Source organism: Lutjanus erythropterus, chromosome 23, assembly GCF_056507025.1.
Source record: "Lutjanus erythropterus isolate fLutEry1 chromosome 23, fLutEry1.hap2, whole genome shotgun sequence".
NCBI classification, from domain to species: Eukaryota; Metazoa; Chordata; class Actinopteri; order Lutjaniformes; family Lutjanidae; genus Lutjanus; species Lutjanus erythropterus.
In genome coordinates, this window is record NC_139339.1 from 13,876,633 (window position 1) to 13,898,237 (window position 21,605).

The 21,605-nt window shown below is 39.4% G+C and overlaps 1 protein-coding gene across 1 annotated transcript; it reads left to right on the plus strand.

Annotated features, from left to right (window-relative positions):
* The first annotated feature begins 7,853 nt into the window (after window positions 1–7,853).
* Window positions 7,854–18,430, plus strand: tnfsf12 (TNF superfamily member 12). Its single transcript, XM_084712644.1, has 6 exons — window positions 7,854–8,638; window positions 11,181–11,262; window positions 13,550–13,606; window positions 13,756–13,779; window positions 13,901–14,028; window positions 16,122–18,430. Exons 1-6 carry the CDS (start codon window positions 8,465–8,467, stop codon window positions 16,395–16,397), a joined length of 741 nt encoding a protein of 246 aa, XP_084568770.1. The 5' UTR covers window positions 7,854–8,464; the 3' UTR covers window positions 16,398–18,430.
* Window positions 18,431–21,605: the final 3,175 nt, after the last annotated feature.

Here is a 21,605-nt window from a genome sequence, read left to right on the forward strand (position 1 = left end):
GTTTAAAATAATTGACTGTTTGTTAAGCCCCGCCCCCATTAGTTACTTGCTGCCTTCAAATTGGGTCTTGTTTACTGTGTCAACAAAAAGGGTCTATATGCTCACCCCTTTCTTTTGGTTGTCACAACCCCCAAAATGGAAATTTTCTGAAAACTCTTTAGTCAACTTTTTCTTCATTATTCTATAATATGTCTGAAGAAAATGTTGACTTCCCATGTTGCAACCACAAGCTCACAACCTCCATTTGAAGGCAGCAACTGTTACACGCCTGTAGCTTTTCCATGCTAGCACAGCACATGTTCTGTTTCCAGCGATAACACTGGTGGATTTACTGATTAAAGTTCTTGGTAATTTTTTAAACAGCTGCCAACCGCCTCTCATTTTCTAGTTGATTTTGTTGGCTGATAAGACTTGCTGTAGTGTTTTTGGTTTTGGCAAAACAAAAAACAGAAGATGCAACACTCCAAACTCTTTATATACAAAGTTTGCTCTAACTACAGTAAACTTCATTACCCTTGCTAGTCGGCAAAAGAAATACTAGTAGGTTTAACTATTTATTCATATTTTATTAATGTACACTGTAAAAATCATATAGGAATTCAGTGGAATCAACTTTACTTATTAATTAATTTATTCAAGTTAATTAGACTGGAAATGTTAATGTTTATTTTCCAATCATAAACATGAGTTCGTCAAACTTGGAGTCTTTTGACTTGAAGTGATGAGTTGAATGACTGACTGTACAGAGTTCATTCAACTCATTAAATTAAGCCAGCATGCATTGTTTGAGAGTTAAAACTCTCCAGAGACTTTCTTTTGTTGTTTTAGTTGATGAAAACTTGCTGTGTCTCTAATACACTTTAAGATAAGTCATATTTGTTTTTTGTTTTGACAATAATCAAAACACTGATTAACTATGATGAAGGTTAGTATTGAATTCAGTCCCACTTCCTGACATTTAAAATTTTATAAAGTTTATTTCTTGTGTCTGTGCCAGTGCTGGAACAAAGTAGCTCCAACAGGAGCAGCTGCAGCTGTGAATTCTTTGTCTGAAGTAAAGAACTGACCCTTAACACTGAGAAAATGTAAAAGGAAATAAAATTTGTTTCTAATGTTCAACTGGAGATTTCTTGGTTCAACTTAATATCTTAAGCTTATTGAACATGTTTTCTGAAGTACAACTAAGTTAATATGAAAAAGTTTATTTGACTAGAAAAGTTTATTTGTTTTAAATCACTTCAAAATTACTCTATTAGTTTATTTTTCTAGTCAGTGCCTGTTAACTGTTGATGGAGCAATGTGTAACCACATTCAGCACAAGCATGTGGACGTTAACCTGCAAGGAAAAAAGGCTGCTGCTGCTAACGTAATCCACAGTCTGTAAACTGATGTGACATTGTTTACTCACAGACGACTTTGTAAAGTATGCTTCTACTCAACTTTGGTGAAGGCTTCTGAAAGTTAAACACTTCAGTCAAAATTACTTCCTGTTTTCTTTTTTCCCTAATCTGTACCTTTGTTCTGTTCTGACCATTGCAATTAATAATTAAAGCCGAAGTGAAGTTTTGTTTTTCATTTTCATTTCACTTTGCTAAGTTATCTATGAACTATATAGATACAGCTGTACAAAATAGTTACCAAGAGAAAATATGTGAATATGATTTTTTCAAGAAAACTAAAGTAAAAACCAAGGGGAAAACAATCAGAATTGAGCACAATATGAGCAAAAATAAATGAGCAAATATTGTGTTCATTTAATAACCATATTGAAATAATTAATCACATTTTCAATAACCAACTCATATTTTTCTTACTAGACTTTGACTAGCTTGTCAAAAGTGAATTCTATGTTAAATCAATGCGTATATTCACCAGGAACATCCCTACACATCCTCATGCACACCGCTTCAACATGTACCTGCTGTGCCTTGTTATGGTTTGAAACAGGGTTTAACAAGCAGTCATTTGGTTTATTATTTATAGTGAAGGATGCAGTTTTAAGTATTGGAATGGGGCCTTTGCAATACATTTAAATAGTACATAACCAAGGCACCGAAATCTGTGTTTTGTGTATTTCCCTTGTGATATGTTATGAACCAGAGCACCCTTGATTTCGGTGTTAAATGACTTGATTACAGTATGAAAAAAATGTAGAATATATGCGCATTAGAAAGGTCTCACAGGAGTGTGCATGTGTGTGTATGTTAGTGGTGGTGTAGGAGTTTTTAAAAAAAAGAAGAAAAAGAGAAGGTAACATACAGTTTAATAATTAATCATCTAGTAGTGAGATAAGTTTTTTGCACAAAAATCCAGAGGAATTTTATGCATTGCAAAGCCAAGAAGCACTGTATGACTGTTGGAAAAGGGTGAGTTTTTGGTATCTTATCCCTTTAAGTCTATAATAAATTATGATAACAACAGCCAAAGAGTCCGACACCTCTCCCCTTGTCTCCCCTTGAGTACTGTACAGCTGTTGTGAAGCACAATATTGTTATTTGCACTGTTTTCTTCACTGTTTTTAAGCTATAGTACTGTATGTATAAAGTTGTTGTGATGAAATTGTGAAGGAATCAGTTGGACTCAAATCTACATCCATGCAGCCAAACAACAAACTCTTGGGGCTGCATGGTTTTAAAGAAATGGATGAAGCCTAGAATCAGACAAAAACAATCCATCTGGTGGAATTTAACAAAATAAAAGTCTTGGACCGTGCTCAGTTTGTGTCTTTGAACCTGTCCCGCTAAAACGAAAAGGGCATAATAATTCTGGTCTGCACTTCTGTTTCAGGTCCAGTCTACTTTTACCAAAAAAAAAAAAAGGAGAGCTTTTTGTATCATTTCCAGCCATTTAATGAAAACAGTCTGAGTTGTGGGTTATATTTAGTTTGTTTTCTCTCACTCTAAACAAGAAAGAACCATTGACCCTCCTTTGTAGCTTTTGCAATTTGCATTTCTTTTCATACTTTGTTTACAGAATAATTGAGTAAAGAATGTGCTGTTTCTGTTTTTTTTTCACCTCTGGGATCTTGGGTTGTGAAATATTCATGTATGTTTGCTTCCACAGACTTTTAATGTGCTGTCATTGTGCTATTACAGAGCACAAGAGACAAAAAAATCAATATAGAGTCCAAGAGACCATGAAGAGGTATTTATAACCTTCCATGTCTGCAACTTCCCATCAGAATGCCAGACCCAGAGCTATAAATTATACAACTTTTTACTTGGTTTCCCAACATGGATTCTTCAAACTGGTTCAAAATGAAAGTTCAACACTGATTCCTGTCGAATATTTGCAATAAATCAGACTTGGAAGAGCAACTTGGCATATAAATGACAAGAAAAGATAGTTAAATGTTTGAAATGTTTATGCAGATTTTAGAGTGCAGGATGTGTCTCTAATTACTGCACAGTGTAACAGTCAGTCTAAAGTAGAACAGACAGCCATGTTGATGTATTGGGCTCGTTTCCACAGTGCAGTTTAGTTGTCAGGAAAGGCCTAAGTGTACTATTCACATGGTGAGATATTTCCAGTGTGTTCAGTACTGTTGTTAGTGTGTTTTTAAATGCTAGGTGCATTGATGTTTCTGCCAGCAGAAGCACAAGTTACAGTGTGTTCATGTGTCTGATTTTGTGGATGTAAATAAAGATGGTCATGGAAAACTTAGGAATCTGAAAAGTAAACATTTCAGGAATACCATGCATTTTCAGGTTCATCCAATTTTCAAAGGGCTTCATAAGATCAAATAAATTCCCTCAACCCTCAGAAGAGACAGAAGTTCTTCTTTAGCTGGATCATCTTTCTCCTCTGCTCTGCGTTTTAAAGCTATATGCTAGGCTGGTCTATTTTAAAATGAAAGATTTGAAGATGGCTGAAAGATGTTGCGAAATATAAAGTATAGGGTCTCATCACATCTTAAATTAGCTAATGTTAGCAAAAGCTAGCTAACTACCTAGCATATGATTGATGTAGATTAGCCAGCTGAGGGGTCTGCAACCTTTCACATTAAAAGAGACATTTTTGGCCAAAAAAGAAAATGAAAGATCTGTCTGGAGCTGCAACAACTCAATTTGCAGTTGTCCTCTGAGACTTTTCTTTTTGGAAAGCTTGCCCACAGAGACTCAAGGCTACCCACCAGTAAAATTTAGAAGAAAAGGTACTGAGCTGCAGACTAACTAGCTTGCTAATGACTGATTTAGATTAGCTACCTAGTTTGCTTGCCTTTTGCTACAGAGCAAAAAACTAATGCTGTGTCTCAATTTGGATACTTTCTTTAGTACAGTGTTCTACTCCCAAACATCCACCGGCTTGTTTCTCTCTCTGAAAACGCACCAACATGTTGATTTAAATTTATTTGCAACAATAAATCTTCAGACTTAATCAAATTGGTGGCTTCAATCCTACAACAGTACAGTGGTGCTTATTAAAAGTACATGCCTGACTCATGTCTGTATAATTAGGTGTTCACCGCAGCCTCTGTAATCACCACGGCTGCTTCCTCAGCCACCTGGGCTGCCATGTTCACAAAGTTTGGTAGCAAGTTACGTCTTCTGCTATGTAGACAAGATGGCAACTGTTGAGGGTTGCAGCTCACTTTGTTTTTCCATAAATGTCAATGTGAACACTTAAAACAGGAAGTACGGTACAGAAGTACCTGAACTGAAATGCACATAACTAACTGGCTTGTTAACGAATTATGTATATTAGTTAGCTAGTTACCTAATGTTCTGCTGACATTGCTTGAGACTTGAGATGTGACTACATGTATGTCAGTTTACAGGTCTCCCAGTAAACTTGCTGTGTCTTTTTTGGAATTAGGTCCTCTTTTCAAAATAGATGAGCCAAGCACATTGCATATCTGAGTCCAACGTAACTGCTTGTCAAAGTGCAGTAAGTAGGTCAAAGTTGATTGAGCATCTAAAAGTGGTGGATCATAATTTCACCCAGGTGGCTACAAAAAAGCACCTTTCACAGTTTGGTGTGACTTGCTGTATGAGAAATCCATGTACATTAGATAATGTCAAAGGTCATGTCACCTTTAGCCTAGATCTTTTAAGCTTCCTGAAAAACCACCACTGAAAAACTGTTGTTTAGTTGTATACTGCACTCAGTTTGCTGCTCTGCTCCTGTCAGACCACAGTTCAATAAAATAAATAAAAATGTGTATCTGGTTTGAGTCCATGTCATAGATTCTTCAGTCTGTGAGTCTATCTATGTTTATCATTTCACTGTGAAGTTTTTTCATAAACCTAAATAATAAATTTGGGGCCAATCAGATGCTTTTCTGATGGTATTGCATGATGGATAAGTATCTGCCTATATTTCTCAGCATTGAGGACACCATTCGTCCTTAAATGCAAAGTGAGCGAAGAGAAGAAAAATCGAAATCAAATCAATATTTGGTGTAACCACCCTTTGCCTTCAAAACAGCACCAGTTCTTCTAGGTACACTTACACAATGTCAGGGATTTTTTAGGATCATAGTCAGGTGTTTGATTAAGTAATTATACCAGACAGGTGCTAATGATCATCAATTTCATATGTAGATTGAAACACAGTCATTAACTGAAAGTGCTGAGAAATACAGGCAGATACTTATCCATCTCACAATACCATCAGGGAGGCGTCTAATTGACCGCAGATTTATTCTGCAGCAGGACAACAACCCCAAACACACAGCCGATGTCATTAGGAGCCATCTTCAGCGTGAAGAAGAACAAGGAGTCCTGGAAGTGATGTTATGACGCCCACAGAGCCCTAATCTCAACATCATGGTGTCTGTCTGGGATTACATGAAGAAACAGAAGGATCTGAGGCCGCCTACGCCCACAGAAGATCTGTGGTTAGTTCTCCAAGATGTTTGGAACAACCTACCTGCCGAGTTCTTTCAAAAACTGTGTGCAAGTGTACCTAGAAGAATTGATGCTGTTTTGAAGGCAAAGGGAAATCATTTCAATTTTTCTTCTGTTGGCTCACTTTGCATTTTGTAAATTGATAAAAAAAAAAAAAAGAATAAATATTTTGTATTTTTGAAAGCATTCTTACTTTAAAGAATTTCTTCACACCTGCCTAAAACTTTTGCACAGTACCGAACTTTGTTAAGTTGTGTATTTACATTATCCGGAATGTTTCTAACAATGTTCAAATGCAGAGAAATCCATACAAGATATATAAATATACAAGACAATGATGGTGATTATTCCTGGTAGCTGTTGCTGGGTTGCTCTAACTTCTGAGAAAACATGGAACACATCAAGAGAGTGAGGAGGGATGACGGCGAACATGACTAAACATAACATGAATAAAACTTGAATATAACCTCGTCCACAAACATGATTCCTGCCTGAGTCATGTCAGACAGATTTTAATCAGCCATGGTGGTTGTTTAACAGTGAAGAACTCCCACAATCCCACACATCATCATCAAACTACGTCTGTTGTTGTTGTTTTAATGTTAGAGAGACCCCCGGCAGCAGCAGAACTTAAATATTGTGCATTTAACACTGCTTTAATTGTGGGAGGGACTGTTTGGTGATATGCACTGGGGCCTGTGAGACATTTGTCACACCCTACTGCTTTTTAATTAAAGGATAGTATTTTAAGTATGAGCTGGGTAGAGGCCTGATTAAAAAAAAACCTTCAGACAAAGAACATCCTATGTAGTTCAGTGCACTGGCTCCCAGTCTGAGGTCAGTTTAAGGGCACAAGTTGAATATAGGGGGTCTCAATGGTGGGAAATTAAAAAACACAAAATTTTCATTAAATTATTCTTAAATACTACAAACTTTTACCTCATCAGGGCTTTAGAAAGTATTTGAATGAAACAATTCACTTGAACTGTTCAGAACATATGACCTGTCACATGGAGTCACAAGCACAGAAGACTGAGAAACTACTGTTTACAAACATCACATGACTTTACAGCAAAAATAGATGTAATATTACTTTTAAATTCATTTAATTTAGCTTTTTATGCATAAAAAATCATTTAAAACCTGAGATTATCCTGTAAATGTTATGTTTTGGGTGTTATTTGAGACATAGAGCCTTGTTTATTACATTTATTTGGTCTATATTTACACAATATTCTCTTTTATAATTGTATATTGTATTGTATATATATTTAGAAATGCACATTTTTTGTCTGTTATTTAAGGACTCAATGACATTTCTTATTATTATTGTATATCAGAGTTGTAGAGTTGTAGCTCCGCCACACACACACACACACGTGTGCAAAATACAACACATATGTAGATGATTAATTAAATTCAGAAATGAAATATAAAACAAAATAAATACATAGATGTGTACAGGTATGCACCCAGGGAGTCATTTTTTGAATTTGCATCAGGTTGAATGTAAACCACATCAACAAAATGATGACAATATCAATATTAGAAATAATAATAATAATCATAATAAATATTATAATGATAATAATATTATTGTATATTGTATGTAAAACTTGGGAAAAGTAAGTTAAATAACTGTTGTGTCAAGTCGTGCATTACTGCCACCAACCTCAAAGTATATATCACAAAATAAAACAAGTATGAGGGCAAAAAGTACTGGAAACTCAATATAAACAAGTAAAATTAAATGAATAGAACAGATTAAGTTAAAAGCACTGTTTGATTTAAGTAAGGACAATATTTGCAGTTACTGAGCAGGAATGCAGCTTGAATGCGGCTCGTTTGGGTGAAATTGGCCAATGGGATCAGTCTTGGCTCACCTGTTGATGGTACAACAGAGTTACTGGTGTATCTTCAGTAATACACCAGCGCCACCGTGTGGCCACAAACGGAACTGTTACATGCGTGAATGGCACATATTTTCAAGGCATGCAAGTTGATGAAAGTGATCTGAGAAGTAGAGGAAGCCCCGGTGCGTCTCGAATGTTTTTTCTTGCGCTTCACCTCGTTGACTTTTACGGCGGATGCACGCTGGTATCACCTCATCAGAGCTGGACGAGGACGCATGGAAAGTTCACCTCCAAGTCTGCGTGCGTGCGAGCGTGCGTGCGTGCGTGTGTGTGTGTGTGTGTGTGTGTGAATTCAGGCTGATGTGTGCTCAGTCTGTCTGTCTAATAGAGTGACCCCCCAGCACGCTGTTTAAAGGGAAGACAAGAGAGCTGAGTCAACGAATCACAAGGAGAAGGATGCAACAGTTGATGTGCGCAAGTTGCACAGTTTTCTTGTGTTTGGAGACGCGCGGAGGATGGTGGCTTTGATCTGTGTGGATGTTTTGTTGCTCTAAACCCCTTCATCTGTCAGATAAAGCGAGAGTTAAACCGAAAGATCGTCTAAAAAAAGGCTCTGGGTGTCAAGTTGTCTGCGTCTTTCTCGCCAAAATGGACATGTGGACAGAAACGCATTTGGAGGGACTTCATGCTCTGCTGGAATGGAGTTGAAGCGCGGATTTCGGATGGTCTGCGGCGGTGAGTAGCAGTGCAGTCTGCAGCAACATGCATCGGATTCTGCAGAGGAGGCGAGTGCGCAAGCTGCGGGTCGTCTGGGCTTCTCTGGCCCTGGTGGCTCTGTCTCTGGCCGCATGCAGCGCGCTGTTTACGGCGTGGACTTGGCGACAGACGCGGGACTTGTCTCAATCCTTTAAGATCCTGCAGGACCGACTGGAGCAGGTTTGTATCATGCTTTTAAAACAATCAAGCCTCCCCCGAGTCTCCGAATATCATGCATATTTGCACCAATAATAATATTTAAAGTGTGCAAGTGTTTGTTATGTAACTTCTTTTCTGGCTGCGGTTACTGGGAATCTTCGCGGGGGGTATATGGAAAAATGCAATTCCACATTTCTCCCCCCCACTTGCAAGTACTCTATTCTATTGCACCATTTCTCTGCTTGGCACTTTTATTGCCCACCAATAAGTGCAGTCAAGTTGTGGGTATTTGTATGTCCAACCCCCCCCTTTGCTCCCCCCGCCATGTTTAATTACTCTGGTGCCAGTTGTGCTCCAGTTTTATCTCAATTTACTGGAAAGCCTCAGCTATTTGGCATGTGAGCACTTTATACCCGACTGACTGCACAGAGGCTTGAGGCGTGAAACAGGCTGCAAGATAAAGTGTGGCAAGTGTAAATTATTTGCAAGACACAGAGCCACTTCCAATGTGCAGGTCAGGATCAGGGGCCAAATTACAGATATTTGAGTTTTAAATTAAGACATAAGACTCAAAGATAGGATTTTACACAATTTGGTATTACAGAAGCAACTCCTAACTAATTTATTAACTTAACTAATCTCATCTTCCTTAATCCTGCTTTATCTCCAATTAAGAAATCCTAAATACTGAATTCAGAATTATTGTTTCGGGGGAATTTACAACATCACTAACACTGGAAATAAAAGACAGAGTGGGCTAACAGTCTCCGCTGTATCTGACATCTATTGTGCAAAAACAATAAAAGAGCTGCCATAATGATTAAACAAGTTAGCTAACACTACCATTAGTTACTGTTAGCTAACACTGGCGTTAGTTATTGTTAACAAACACTACCGTTAGCGACCACTACTAACTGTATGATTTTTTTTACAGTGTAGCATACAACATTACTTTATTCATCTTGCCGAGCTTAACAACTTTGTGACTGTTGCCCCCCCCTCATTAAAATTTAAACATACGCTGAAGTAAACAAACATTGGAGCAAAAACAACAATGATGGGCACTTAACCTCAACACAGATGAGGTAGAGGTTTTGGTAACATCTGTAGAGAAATCCAAAGATTCTTTTTGAGAAATTTACAACAGTGCTAACTTGGAAGTTAAAATAAAAACAGCGGGCTAAGCTAGCAGACACCATATCCATCATCTGTTGTGTAAAAGCAATAAAAGAGCAGCCATATGGATTAAACAAGTTAGCTAACACTACTGTTAGCTACCGTTAGCCAGTAAGTACAGATGGGAAAGTGAAAGTTAGAACAACTTAACAGTTATCCTGAACTAAGGGGAGTTTATTTGAGATTTTGGGAAGCTAGGATGCTTATGTAATATGCATTTCCTAATTTAAGCTAGGATAGGAACAGGAACTGTTCATCTGTAATGGCTTTTTTCCTTAAATCGGGTCCTTATCCTAATTACCATGGTTATCAAACAGTTAAGATACAATCTGCAAGACAGGACGTTTCTGTAATATGGTCCCGGATCATTTCAAGTTGCAGAAAACAGTCTTAAATCCTGTGCAATCTCTCTGTCTCTCTTTTTTTTTAACAATTTGTATTGGTGAAAGTGAGTTAGGTACAATACAGTTATTTGCATATCACCATACTTTCACTATAGCATCACAACTCAGTAAGATAAGATTGCTAAGTAGAAATATCCTGTGCAATCATGCAAAGTGCAGTTTTAGAAACCCTTTGCACTTGCAACAAATGTTAGAGACTCTAGCATGAGGTTGCATCACAGGGCAAGTTATTTCTCTAAAAGCAGCCAAAAGGAGCTGATGGAAATTCTTCTGGTTTCAAGTTCACAGTATTTACAAAACCAGGTTGCACTGGATTTGAGATCAGGGGGACAGGTTGGCTGTGTATCATGTTGACAGACCTGCGCACACACACACACACACATACACACACACACACACACACACAGTTTCTCCCTCACACACACACACACACACACACACAAACACCCCAAAATTGGACACGTGGAGTGTTGATGCTGGAGTCTTTCCCAGGGGGCCCCGTTCTGTCCATTTGACCGTTGGCCAACTCCTGATGAGAGCCAGCGAGTGAACGTCTGGAGAGCGAAGAGCAACTCGCTGCCTCCATTTCCACAGTAGCAGTAAATTTAAACAGACTTTCCCTGAGCCACTTCTCTTCTTACTTCATATATAGGCCTCCTTTGGTCATTCAGTGTGGGCCCCCAGCCAAGGATTTAAAACTTTGCTGGCGTGACAAAATTCATTTCTTTCTCAGAAAGGGAGTAAAGACATGTGAGGAATGTGAAGCACTAAAAACATGCATTAGGTGTCGCAACCAGTCTCTGAGGAAGTGGTAGACCTAAAGCTAGCATGGCAGCAGGGCAGGATACTGGAAAAGACGAGCCTGTTTATGTGGCTGGCTGGAAGAGGCCGTCTGTGGCTGTGTGGGATCAGTGCCAGCAAAAAGTCATAATAAGCTTATTGGACATTTGTTAATAGTGCATTTCTTTTCTCACTTTCAACAGGTCAACACACAGAGGAAGGCCATCGTGCAGCTCATTCTGGAGAAGAGAGAGCTGCTGGTGGGGCAGAGAGTGAAGAGAGATGGTACTGCAAATCAAAAGTCTTCTGCTGCTGCATTTTCTTGACTTCAACACCACAGATATATAGAACTTTTTAGCCGCCCCCAATTCACCACGGACACAATACTTACCAACTGCAACTCTGTTGTTTTTTTGGGAAGAACATTTAACACAAATCCTGGCCAGTCTTGGCCCACATGCCACTTTGGTCAGGTCTAGCGGCCCGCAGGCACTACCCGCTGCTAAAAGTTGACACAGGAAAAAGTAGGCAGCTGCATGACTGTTTCAGAAATTACAGGTCTGACCAGAGCGGCCCCGGAGCCCAGAAAACCAGCTGGCGCGGGAGCGAGGCCTTGTTGCACGCTTTTGGGCAATGAAATTGATTTTTTTCCCCCCCTCTGAGCGCACGACTGACACAGCTATGATTTGTTGTGAAAGCAGGGATATTTGATGACCTATCATTGCAGTATTTATAGCCTCTGCTTGCGTCACCATCATGGGATTGCTTGATGGTTCACATTTTGTCCGAGAGTGAACCCTCAGACACTTTTGTGCTGGATTTCAGTGGAGGGATGAATATCCAAATTTGACAAAAGGATTCATTTAGTACGGCAGCACATTCATGGCACCGTGATGAAAAAAGATCCTGTAAGTCATTAAGAGGAGAAACTTTCTTGAAAACTGTAGTAGAATCTTAACATAATGAGAAACTTCATCAAAATAATCACTTACTTAACTGAAAATAATGAAATATCTTATAATAATGAGATAGTATCTCAAACTTATGACTTACTATCTCAAAACAATAAGTTAGTATCTCAAAATAATGACTTAGTTCCTCAACATATTGAGGTAGAATCTTAAAATAATGAATATGTGTCTCAAAATAATGACTTACTACCTCAGAATATTGAGGTAGTATCTCAAAATAATGAGAAATGGTACCAAAACATCAACTTACTCATCTCAAAATAATGATTTATTATCTCATATTGACTTGGTATCTAAGTAATTATTTCGAGAACATTTCTTATTTTAATGACTTGCAGGATCTTTTTTACATGACATTGCTGGAAATGGGCTTCCACATAAAATGAATCCTTTTTTTTTTCAAATTTGGATGCTCGTCCCCTCCCCTGAAATCCAACATTAAAGTGTCTTTAGAGAGCAGCATGTCTCGCCAAAACATCTATATTGATATCCTGCAGATATTAGCTCCCTTTTTTAGTAACTGATATCTGACTTTGTCTTCCAAAACACATTAAACACAGCTCAGAACTTCATGGCTATCGGTGGAAAAAAACAGCCTTTTCCAGTTTGTGGAAAGTCGACCACTGCGGTGCAGCTTTTCAGCAGGACACTGCTGTTATGTTCTCTCCTCATGATGACTGACAGCTTAAGTCAGGAAACTCTGGTCGGCCTGAGGGCTTTACGCTCGCCCATAGCAAATCCTAAATCTACAGGGTCACCCACCTGCGAGTTATTTTAGCAGGGACTTAATATTCCTGCGTTAGGGCAGCAGGGGCCCGGTGTTTGGCTGCTCCGTCTCGAAACATAAAGTAAATTTCACAGTTCATATATACAGTATTGGAGTTGTATCTGTGTTTGAAATCACTCCCTTTGGGCCGGATTGCAAAGCTAAAATAAACCTTCACAGAGTAACAAGAGCAGGCATTCTGGAGCTCTGGCCTTTTAGTGTTGTGTTTTATTTATTGTATTTACCCGAGCTGGCCCCGTAGCTGTTGCTTCACTCTGCTCTTAATCGACTCTTTTGGGTCACGGAGCAGCCAAAGACCTTTTTGACTCTCTTTTTCCGGCACTTCATTTCTCTTATTTAGCGTTCTAGGCTTTGTCTCTCAGGCTGCATTTAATGCTTTCTCATTCACTCTCCCTCTGTCTATCTTGTCCTTTCCTGCACACCCCCCCCCCCCACCCCCCAACATCTCTCCATCCATCCTCCTTCACTCCATCTCTCTCCTCCTCTTTCTCTGTCTTCGGTATTTTCTAGATGACTGCGACCAGCTGGCACTAAGATTAGCCCCCACAGGAAAAAAAAAACAAAAAAAAACGGCACACGCTTCTGACTGAAAATAACAGTTTGAGGAAATATATTGAAGCACGTGAAAGGAAATCCTTCGCCCATCTGCTAACCGCGTTAAAATGAGCCAGGTTGAATCTAAATGGCTGCAAATTAACACACTGTGTTATTAGGCAGATACAGATGGGAATGATTGTTTTATCAAAAAACCACAGACATATTTTCTCTGCCATTCAAACTCACATTCTGTCTCTCCTTTGCCTTCCTTCTGAAGGGGGGGCGATGCGAGGAAGGAATGGAAATGGAAAGAAAGCGGCGTCTCATTTTGAGAGTAAGTGGCTTGGCAGATCGCTTATAGCCGTCTCGTGTAGCATCTGCTGAAGTGGTTTCAATCATATACCCCTATACGATTGCACTCATAAAATCTTAATTGACTTTCCCTTTTCTTTCTCTTTCAACGTCTCTTTTACTTTCCACCAGTAACCAAAGTCTCCTCTCAGCAAGGTAAGAGTCATAAAAATGAAGGATTGAGGATAATCTGTGAAACTTGTCTCTATGAGACAATTAATCTTGGATATGTATGTGTGTGTGTGTGTGTGTGTGTTTCTTCGTGTGTGTGTGTCAGTGGGAGAGGGCGGTGTGATAAAGGGTTGGGAGGAGAGGACGTTGAATATGAGTAAAGCAGTGAGGTACAACAAGGAACAAGGCACCTTCACCGTGGAGAAAGCGGGCGTCTACTTTCTCTTCTGCCAGGTGAGTTTGTGCTTGTTGTTGTACAACCCCAATTCCAAAAAAGTTGGGGAGGTCACGTAAAATATAAATAAAAAGAATGCAATGATTTGCATTTTTTTTCAAGTTGTATTTTAATAGAATACAGTACAAGACAAGATATATTTAAGAGGTATTTAATGTCCTCTGAGGCCAAGCTGATGCAAAGTGGAAAACTGTGCTGTGTCATTTCAAATAGTTTTTGGACAAATTTCATGTACATTTTGTTCCCCGGGCTAAAGAGAACAAGGATCATCCAGATTGTTACCAGCATTAACTTCAAAAGCCAGCATCTTGTCATTGGTATGATCAGTCTCCTGTGTTGATCAGAGTTGTGACTGAAGGTTGGGTCGGGCAGCAGAAGATTCACTCAGTTCTACAGAGCATTTTAGCATTTTTTGGCTCATTGTTTTGGTTTCCCGGCCTTGGATGGCTGTGGCGCAGGAAGTAGCACAGGCTGTCTGTTGACCACAGGGTTGGTCCCACCTTCTCCTGTCCAAATGCCAACGTGTCAAGACACTGAACCTTGGCTTCACATCCCCCAGTGAATTCCTATAAGGTCCTAAGCCTGGAGAAAATGGGAAGGGTTGCGTCAGGAAGGGACATAAAAAGGCTATGCCAAATCAAATATATGGATCATCAGTTTCCTACGCTGGGTTAGGCGCGGCCCGGTTAGCCAGGGCCCGCTGTGGGCAACTGAACTGCTGTGGCGAACCCTGATGGGAAGAAGCAGAAAGAAGAGGAAGTTTTGGTTTTCATGCCTGTAACTGAAATGTTTTGGTTCACTCTCACAGCTCTCATCAGCGTCCTTTCCAGAAGCAGCATATAGCTGTTTTCAGCACAAACAGCCCAATAAACCCAATGCACGCTGCCTGTCCAGCACAAAACCAGCTAACAGTCAAGGTATAGTTGAGCTAATGAGCCATATATTTCACTAAGGAGTGGATGGAGACCAAAACAGAGCTAAAAGTAAGGTGGACATTGACTTATATTCACCAGGTGGGCAAAAATATCACACGACTGAATGGTAATGTTGTTTGTAACTTTGCCAACAACAACTTATTAAGGTGTGTACAGTCAGTGCTGTATTTCCAGCTTGTTCTATTGCCCCCAAGTGGCTAAAAAAACATACAGTATCTACAAAATTTAGTAGATGGATTCTGAAAAATAATTGCTTTTTTGGCAACTTAAGGATGAAGTAAATCATTGTCCACTTTAGAAGTTGTATTATGTTTAACAGATATTTCTTATCAGCACTGGGTATTGACCAACATGTTTCTCTGGCTCAGAATATCAAAAACTGTCAGTTAGTTTTGGCATTGAAGGTTTGGCCTGATTCTCATTCTCCCTTTTTTTGGATCAGACATTTCGTAATTGAAATCAGCAGCTTTGTGAACTATAGACTGCATTTCATTTAGTCAAAGTCCTTGTCCATCAACATTTTGTCATATAGAACAAAGTGTTAGTGTAAAAACACTGTTATTTTCCCAAATGTAATACGTGCTGAGGGATGCATAGTTATGTTATCAGTACCAAAACTCACTTCCTGGTATTGAACAATTCAAACACATGTATTGTGAAGTGTCTTTTCAAAGTAACATGTTGTTTTAATTTGGTTAAAATATTCAAAAGAAAGGAAAAAAACTCTTAAATTTGGCTTCCCTTCTTCCTGAGGTGAGGTGGTGAAGAAACTTTAGAAACCTTAACATTTGCACTGGGAGTAAATCAACAGAGACGCAGCCCCACTTTTAAGTTTTCTTACATTCTGCACCTTTATATATAAAAAAAAAAACAGTCTTTATTTGGCACATACATCAGTCGTACTGTACTGGTACATATTATGTTTTTTGGAGAGGGGGATATCTGGTTTCGGGGTAATCTCATGTAGCCAGACTTTGGTCTTGTCACGTTGACAGAGGTCTGGAGAAAATCAGCCAAAAAAAGAGAAAGAAAGAATTACGATAGCAGGACTTTGGAAGTCCTGAGGCAGTCTGGTTAGTTTTCATTTGGATAGTTGAGAAGAAACAAGTTCTCCTCATGTCTCTGCTAATCTTCCTTCATCTCCTCTGTCTCCTCAGGTGTTGTTCAATGAGCAGCAGTCTCAGTATGTGAAGCTGGACGTGGTGACCAGCGGCCCGAGGCCTCAGAAGCTGCAGTGCATGGAAGGTTACGGGACGACCCCCTCTGCCGGGCCGCACCCTTTCCACTTCCTAAAGCCCTGCCAGGTGTCGGGCCTCCTGCGACTGGACAGAGGCACTGAGCTGCAGGCCATCACAGGCTCGTCCTTCAGACTCCACAGCGTGGGCAATCCTTCAGCCTCGCCTCACATCTTCAGCATCTTTAAAGTCAACTGAAGCTGGGAATCTTTTTACAAAAACTCATCTGAGAACAACTAAATTCACTTGTTTTTTATATGGATGAGTTTTTTTTTACATGGTAAAACAGTCATAAGCAGTCGCGGGCATCAAATCGTGCCACAGTCTCTTCCCAAAGACGTTAATTTGAAAGACAAACCTGACATTTGTGGAAGTTGTTGTGGAATTTTTCTCTGGACAGCGGTGCTGTTTTGGAACGCGAAACACAGACTTTTGGATTAAAACCAAGACCCGAAGCGGACGAAATGCCTCGATGAATGTCTGCCGAGGGAACAGATGTGATGGAAGCTGTTCTGTAGATAAAGGGCTTCATATAAAAAAAGGAAAAAATACTTGGATGTTCATCTTAGCCTTCGTATCATGTAATAAATTGTGCTTACCCTCTCTTTATAAGACTGACAGTAAAGCTGTGCATGCACCTTCCACTTTTATATCACCGGTGCCTCAAGAAGCTGAGAGCACGTCTGCAAGCGTCAGATCTCGACACTATAAGCGGCCTACATGAGTTGTCAATGATATTTTATACAATGCAGCATCTGTGTGTGTTTGTGAAATCTGATGAATCAAAAAAGTCGTTTATACTGATTTTATGATCTTTGCAATGCAATGTGTGAGTGTGAAATTATTGCCTTTTCTCCAAATATTATGTGCATATCAAGTCATTAGCTGGCAAAGAAAGGGGAACATTTTAAATAACATGGATGTGAATTTGTGCTCTTTTCTAAGGTCAAATTTGATTGTAAGGAATTTTTTACAGTATGTATAGTTTTGGCTTTACTTCTGGAGAGTAGTTGCGACTTATAGTAAGCAAAGTGTACAGATTTAAATGCAGCTTTGTCTCTCTTTTATGCTCTTTGTTATCTGTTTATTATCTGTTTGTTGACACCATAACTGTCATTTCCAAGCATCTTCCAAGTTATCACTTACTTGTTAATTTGTCTTTATAAGTCAGTCATTAAACAGTACTGGAGAGGTCCTCATACATCCAAAGCTATAGTTTGATATTAAGTATTGAATGGACTCTTCCTATGTCCGTCCCCTTCACTGGAAGATGGGTTAAAAGACATTGATTGGGGACATGTAAAAGCAGCTTGTAGGCCTATATAGTCACATCTTAAGTTGGCTCATGCTGCCAAAACACAAGCTACCTAGCTAGCTAATGATTGATGTAGATTAGCTAGCTAGTTACTTAGCACTTAGCCAACATTAGCAGATCAGATATAAGTAGATATCTAATGCTTGTTCTAGATGAGCTAGCTAGTTACCCAGCGCTTAGCCAACATTAGCAGATCAGATGTAAGTAATGCTTGATGTAGGTTAGCTAGCTAGTTAGCTAGCTGACATAAGCTAACTTAAGATGTGACTATATACACTTTATAAATTATTTTTACATGGCCACAGAAAAATCTTTCAGCCGTCTTCAGAATTTGGTCTTTTTTTCACCATAGATGAGCCTAGCACATAGCATATCTGTAACATAGTAGCCTATGGGAAAGGAGAAAGTTGACCATGTTTCTTAAAGGGACGGAGCTGGATGGGTCAATAATCCAATGCTTAATGAAAAGACAAGACCATATTTTTCTCCAACACATAGAATTTCAAAAAATAAACAAAAACAACAACCAAAGCTGTAAAATATTAACTGAAATATCAAGTTCCATAGCCTCTGTCATTTCTGAAAATGCCAGTGAATATATCACAATTCATGAATTGAGGTCTTTCGGAAAGTTTCCACTCTTAAAAATTGTGTTAATGGCATAAAAGGAAGGCATTCACTGAATGTTTATATGGACTCTTTTGGGGATGACAGTAAACAGGACCCCATTTGCAGGCAGCACTAACTAGCATGCTCAAAATGACACTGCTAATGTTTAGCAGGTCTAATTTTTACCATGTTCATGATCTTATTTTTAGCATGTTAGCATGCTAAAATTTAGCTAATTAGCTGATGGGAATGTCATTAGTTTTGCATTTGTTTATAAACCAAATAAAAAAAATTTGGCACTAGATCATGGCACCAGAACAACTTAAACGGTCTCACGAAAGTCAACAGGATTCATCCTCAGGGGAACATGAATATCTGAACCAGATTTTATGGCAGTCCATCAAATAGCTGTTGAGATATTTCAGTCTGGACCAAAGAGGTGAATTAAACCAACTGACATTTCCATCTGTGGAGCTACAGCATTAGTGTAGCTAAAAATAAATACAGTAATAGAATACATTTTGTATGTCTTTTGCCCCCCCGGGTACTCAAATTGAATTAGTTTCTCAAACCAGAAATGAAGAGGTTGTCCCAACCTAAGCAAAGCTCGGAAAAAACGTGGAAAAGATCCAACCGGCACCCCTGAGTCTGGGAAATTACTCTGCTATTTATTGTCAATGGAGCAGATGTGGGTTATATATACAGCTTGATAACCTCACAGATAATAAGTAGAAAGTTCTAGTTTCTGACTTAGGAAGGTTGTCATGTTGTCCTGATTTTAGTTCTCACAAGACTGTCGCTTCTTTATTTTTTTTAATCTCTTTTTAGACATGAAACTTCTTCCATTCTCTCATAATGTGCTGCTGCTGCTGCTTTCTGTAATATTCCCTGCTACAATACAAACAGTGTGTATTTCTAGCAGTGGGTTCAGCACTCCCACTCTTGTTTATAAGTAGTTTTTGTGGACGGACCGCAATGGTTTCTCCTCAGCACTTTACTGCAGCGAACGTAGTGTTTTTAATTGGAGCCAAACATTCATGTTTTCAAATGGAAAAATGTCAGAATTTGAAGTGTAGACGTTATATCCTGTTTGATTTCCTCATCGTTTTCCTCTTCCCTTTTGTGTCTCCCTCATTCTCCCCCACACCACCACCACCACCACCACTCCAACCACCCCCATGCACCTCATATTTCCCCGTCAGCACGGATTAGACCGCACACACACACACACACACACACACACACAATCCCCTGAGTGTCCTCTGCGCGCACACACACACACACACACACACACACACACCAGCAGCCATCTAAATTTTCACTTCCTGAATCTGAACCTGAACCACATAGCTGAAGGTCTTTGTGTGTGTGTGTGTGTGTGTGTGTGTGTGTGTGTGTGTGTGTGTGTGTGTGTGTGTGTGTGTGTGTGTGTGTGTGTAGGGACAAGGCATGTTTTTCCTCACATACACATACACACAGACACATATACACCCACAAAGTTTTACACACTTCCCTGCCCCGATTCCTATTTTTCGAAATGTCAAAGTTTATTACCACCTCGGAAAATCTTGTGAAGTCTTCTGAAGAAGTTCTCTGTAAAATGATGATGTATGCAATGCAATTTTTTTCGAAACTCACTCATACATGTTGAATAAACCCTTTTTTTTTATTGTTTTTGAAGAGTTTTACTTTCAATTTTTTTATATAAAAGCAGCTTGCGTGTCAAAATGTTTCGCTAGAATAAATTGTTTGGTGTATACTATAAATGTAAAGCTACACTAGTCAGTAGTTTGTATTAAATGGTCATAATAATGAGTACAGGAGCTGCTTCACTTGCAAGTAAGAACCTACAAATAATCTGCAGTTCCCCTAAGCTTTACAGGATACTGAAGCATCTTTAAGTTTTGGTTATACTGTTTTTATTCACTCTCATCGCTCCCATCACCATTGGTTTTAAGCAAAAAAGCTGTGATAAACCCACTGTACGCTACTTGACCAGCAACAAATGGCAGACTGGCAAAATTAGCAAGCAGCTGGTGAACAAAGTGGAACATTTAGCAGTTAATGGGCCAGAAACTTCCCCCAGGAGCTGGTGGAGGCCAAAACAGAGCTAAAAGTTAAAGGGAAGTAAATAATGGTATTACCATTCATCAGGCAGACACAAGCATCGACCCAAGTGAATGCTTATATTACTCCATATTTGTTGAATCTATAAATGATACTACATTAGTCAAAACAGCTTGCAGGCTCTGCTGTTTTCTCAAGAGGCGCCCTCTGATGGACGTATTGCTTTACAACCATGCCACTGTAAAGGATGCGTGAAAGGATGTGGGCGGTGACAGTTATATTGTTTAAAACATACATGTCTGTTTTCGTACATAAAGGGAGCATAAATGGGCTTTTATAGTGATACTGTATTAGCACAGTGGTTCGCCCCAGGTCTACCAAAGAGCAAGCCAAAATCTCAAAGCACACCTGTATTCATAGCCATGTAAAATAGCCTCCAAAATTAACCTAATCAACTGAGGCAACAAGTTCTAGCCAGTCGGAGGCAGATTTCCCAGAGTGCGGGTGGGAAAAAAGGCGTCAATCAATTCGGGCCTTTGATGTGTCACACTAAAACTAAGGGTCGCTTTGATAGAGGTTTTTAAAGGATTTTTTTAGGGCATAGAATTCGCCTCTGTATTGGGAAATGAGTGTACAAAATGAAATAAAAAAATTATTGTTCACTTTTAAAAGTTACATATTGCAGTATTATCTATGGTTGTTGCAAAAGGCCGTATCCATAGCTGCTTTTAGGTTTGTCAATTCAGGGCTTCTGTAGAAACACAGCAGCCACAGCCTCTGTATAAACTAATTAAACTAACAAAAGGTTTAACTCAACCTACTAAATGAAAACACACGCACAACACAAAAGACAACAAGTGTCCATGCTAGCCAGGGAGGCTAACAAAAACACAGCACAGAAAACAACGATTGCCTTTGCTAGCTGGCGGGACTAGCAAAGCACATGGGGGCGCCCAAACGAGTGCCCTTGCCAACCATGAAGGCAAACAAGGCACAGGAAACACAAAGACAAGTGACTTCACTAGCTGAGAGCGCTAGCAAAGCACGTATCAACCACCACAAGTAGCTGCAGGATTAGTCTACAGACTAGCAGACTGTAGTCTGCCGAATGGCCCACTGGCCCTGATCGGCTGCACTCTCCAGGTTTTTAAACACCAGGTCCTGATTGCAGAGCAGCTGCACCTGATGCCAATCACTGCAAGGGGGGAAGGGCAGAACCTGGGCACAGGAGATCACAACACCACACAGACAGTGTGGCACGTAACAATGCCATTAAATAACATGGTTAGCTTGTGAAAAGTAATAACCCTTACATGAACAATACACAAGTAAAAAATGAGCACACACACAAGAATGCAAAGAATGTCTGCGTTTCATAAAATTAATAAAATTACCAACTCAAACTCATCGCACTT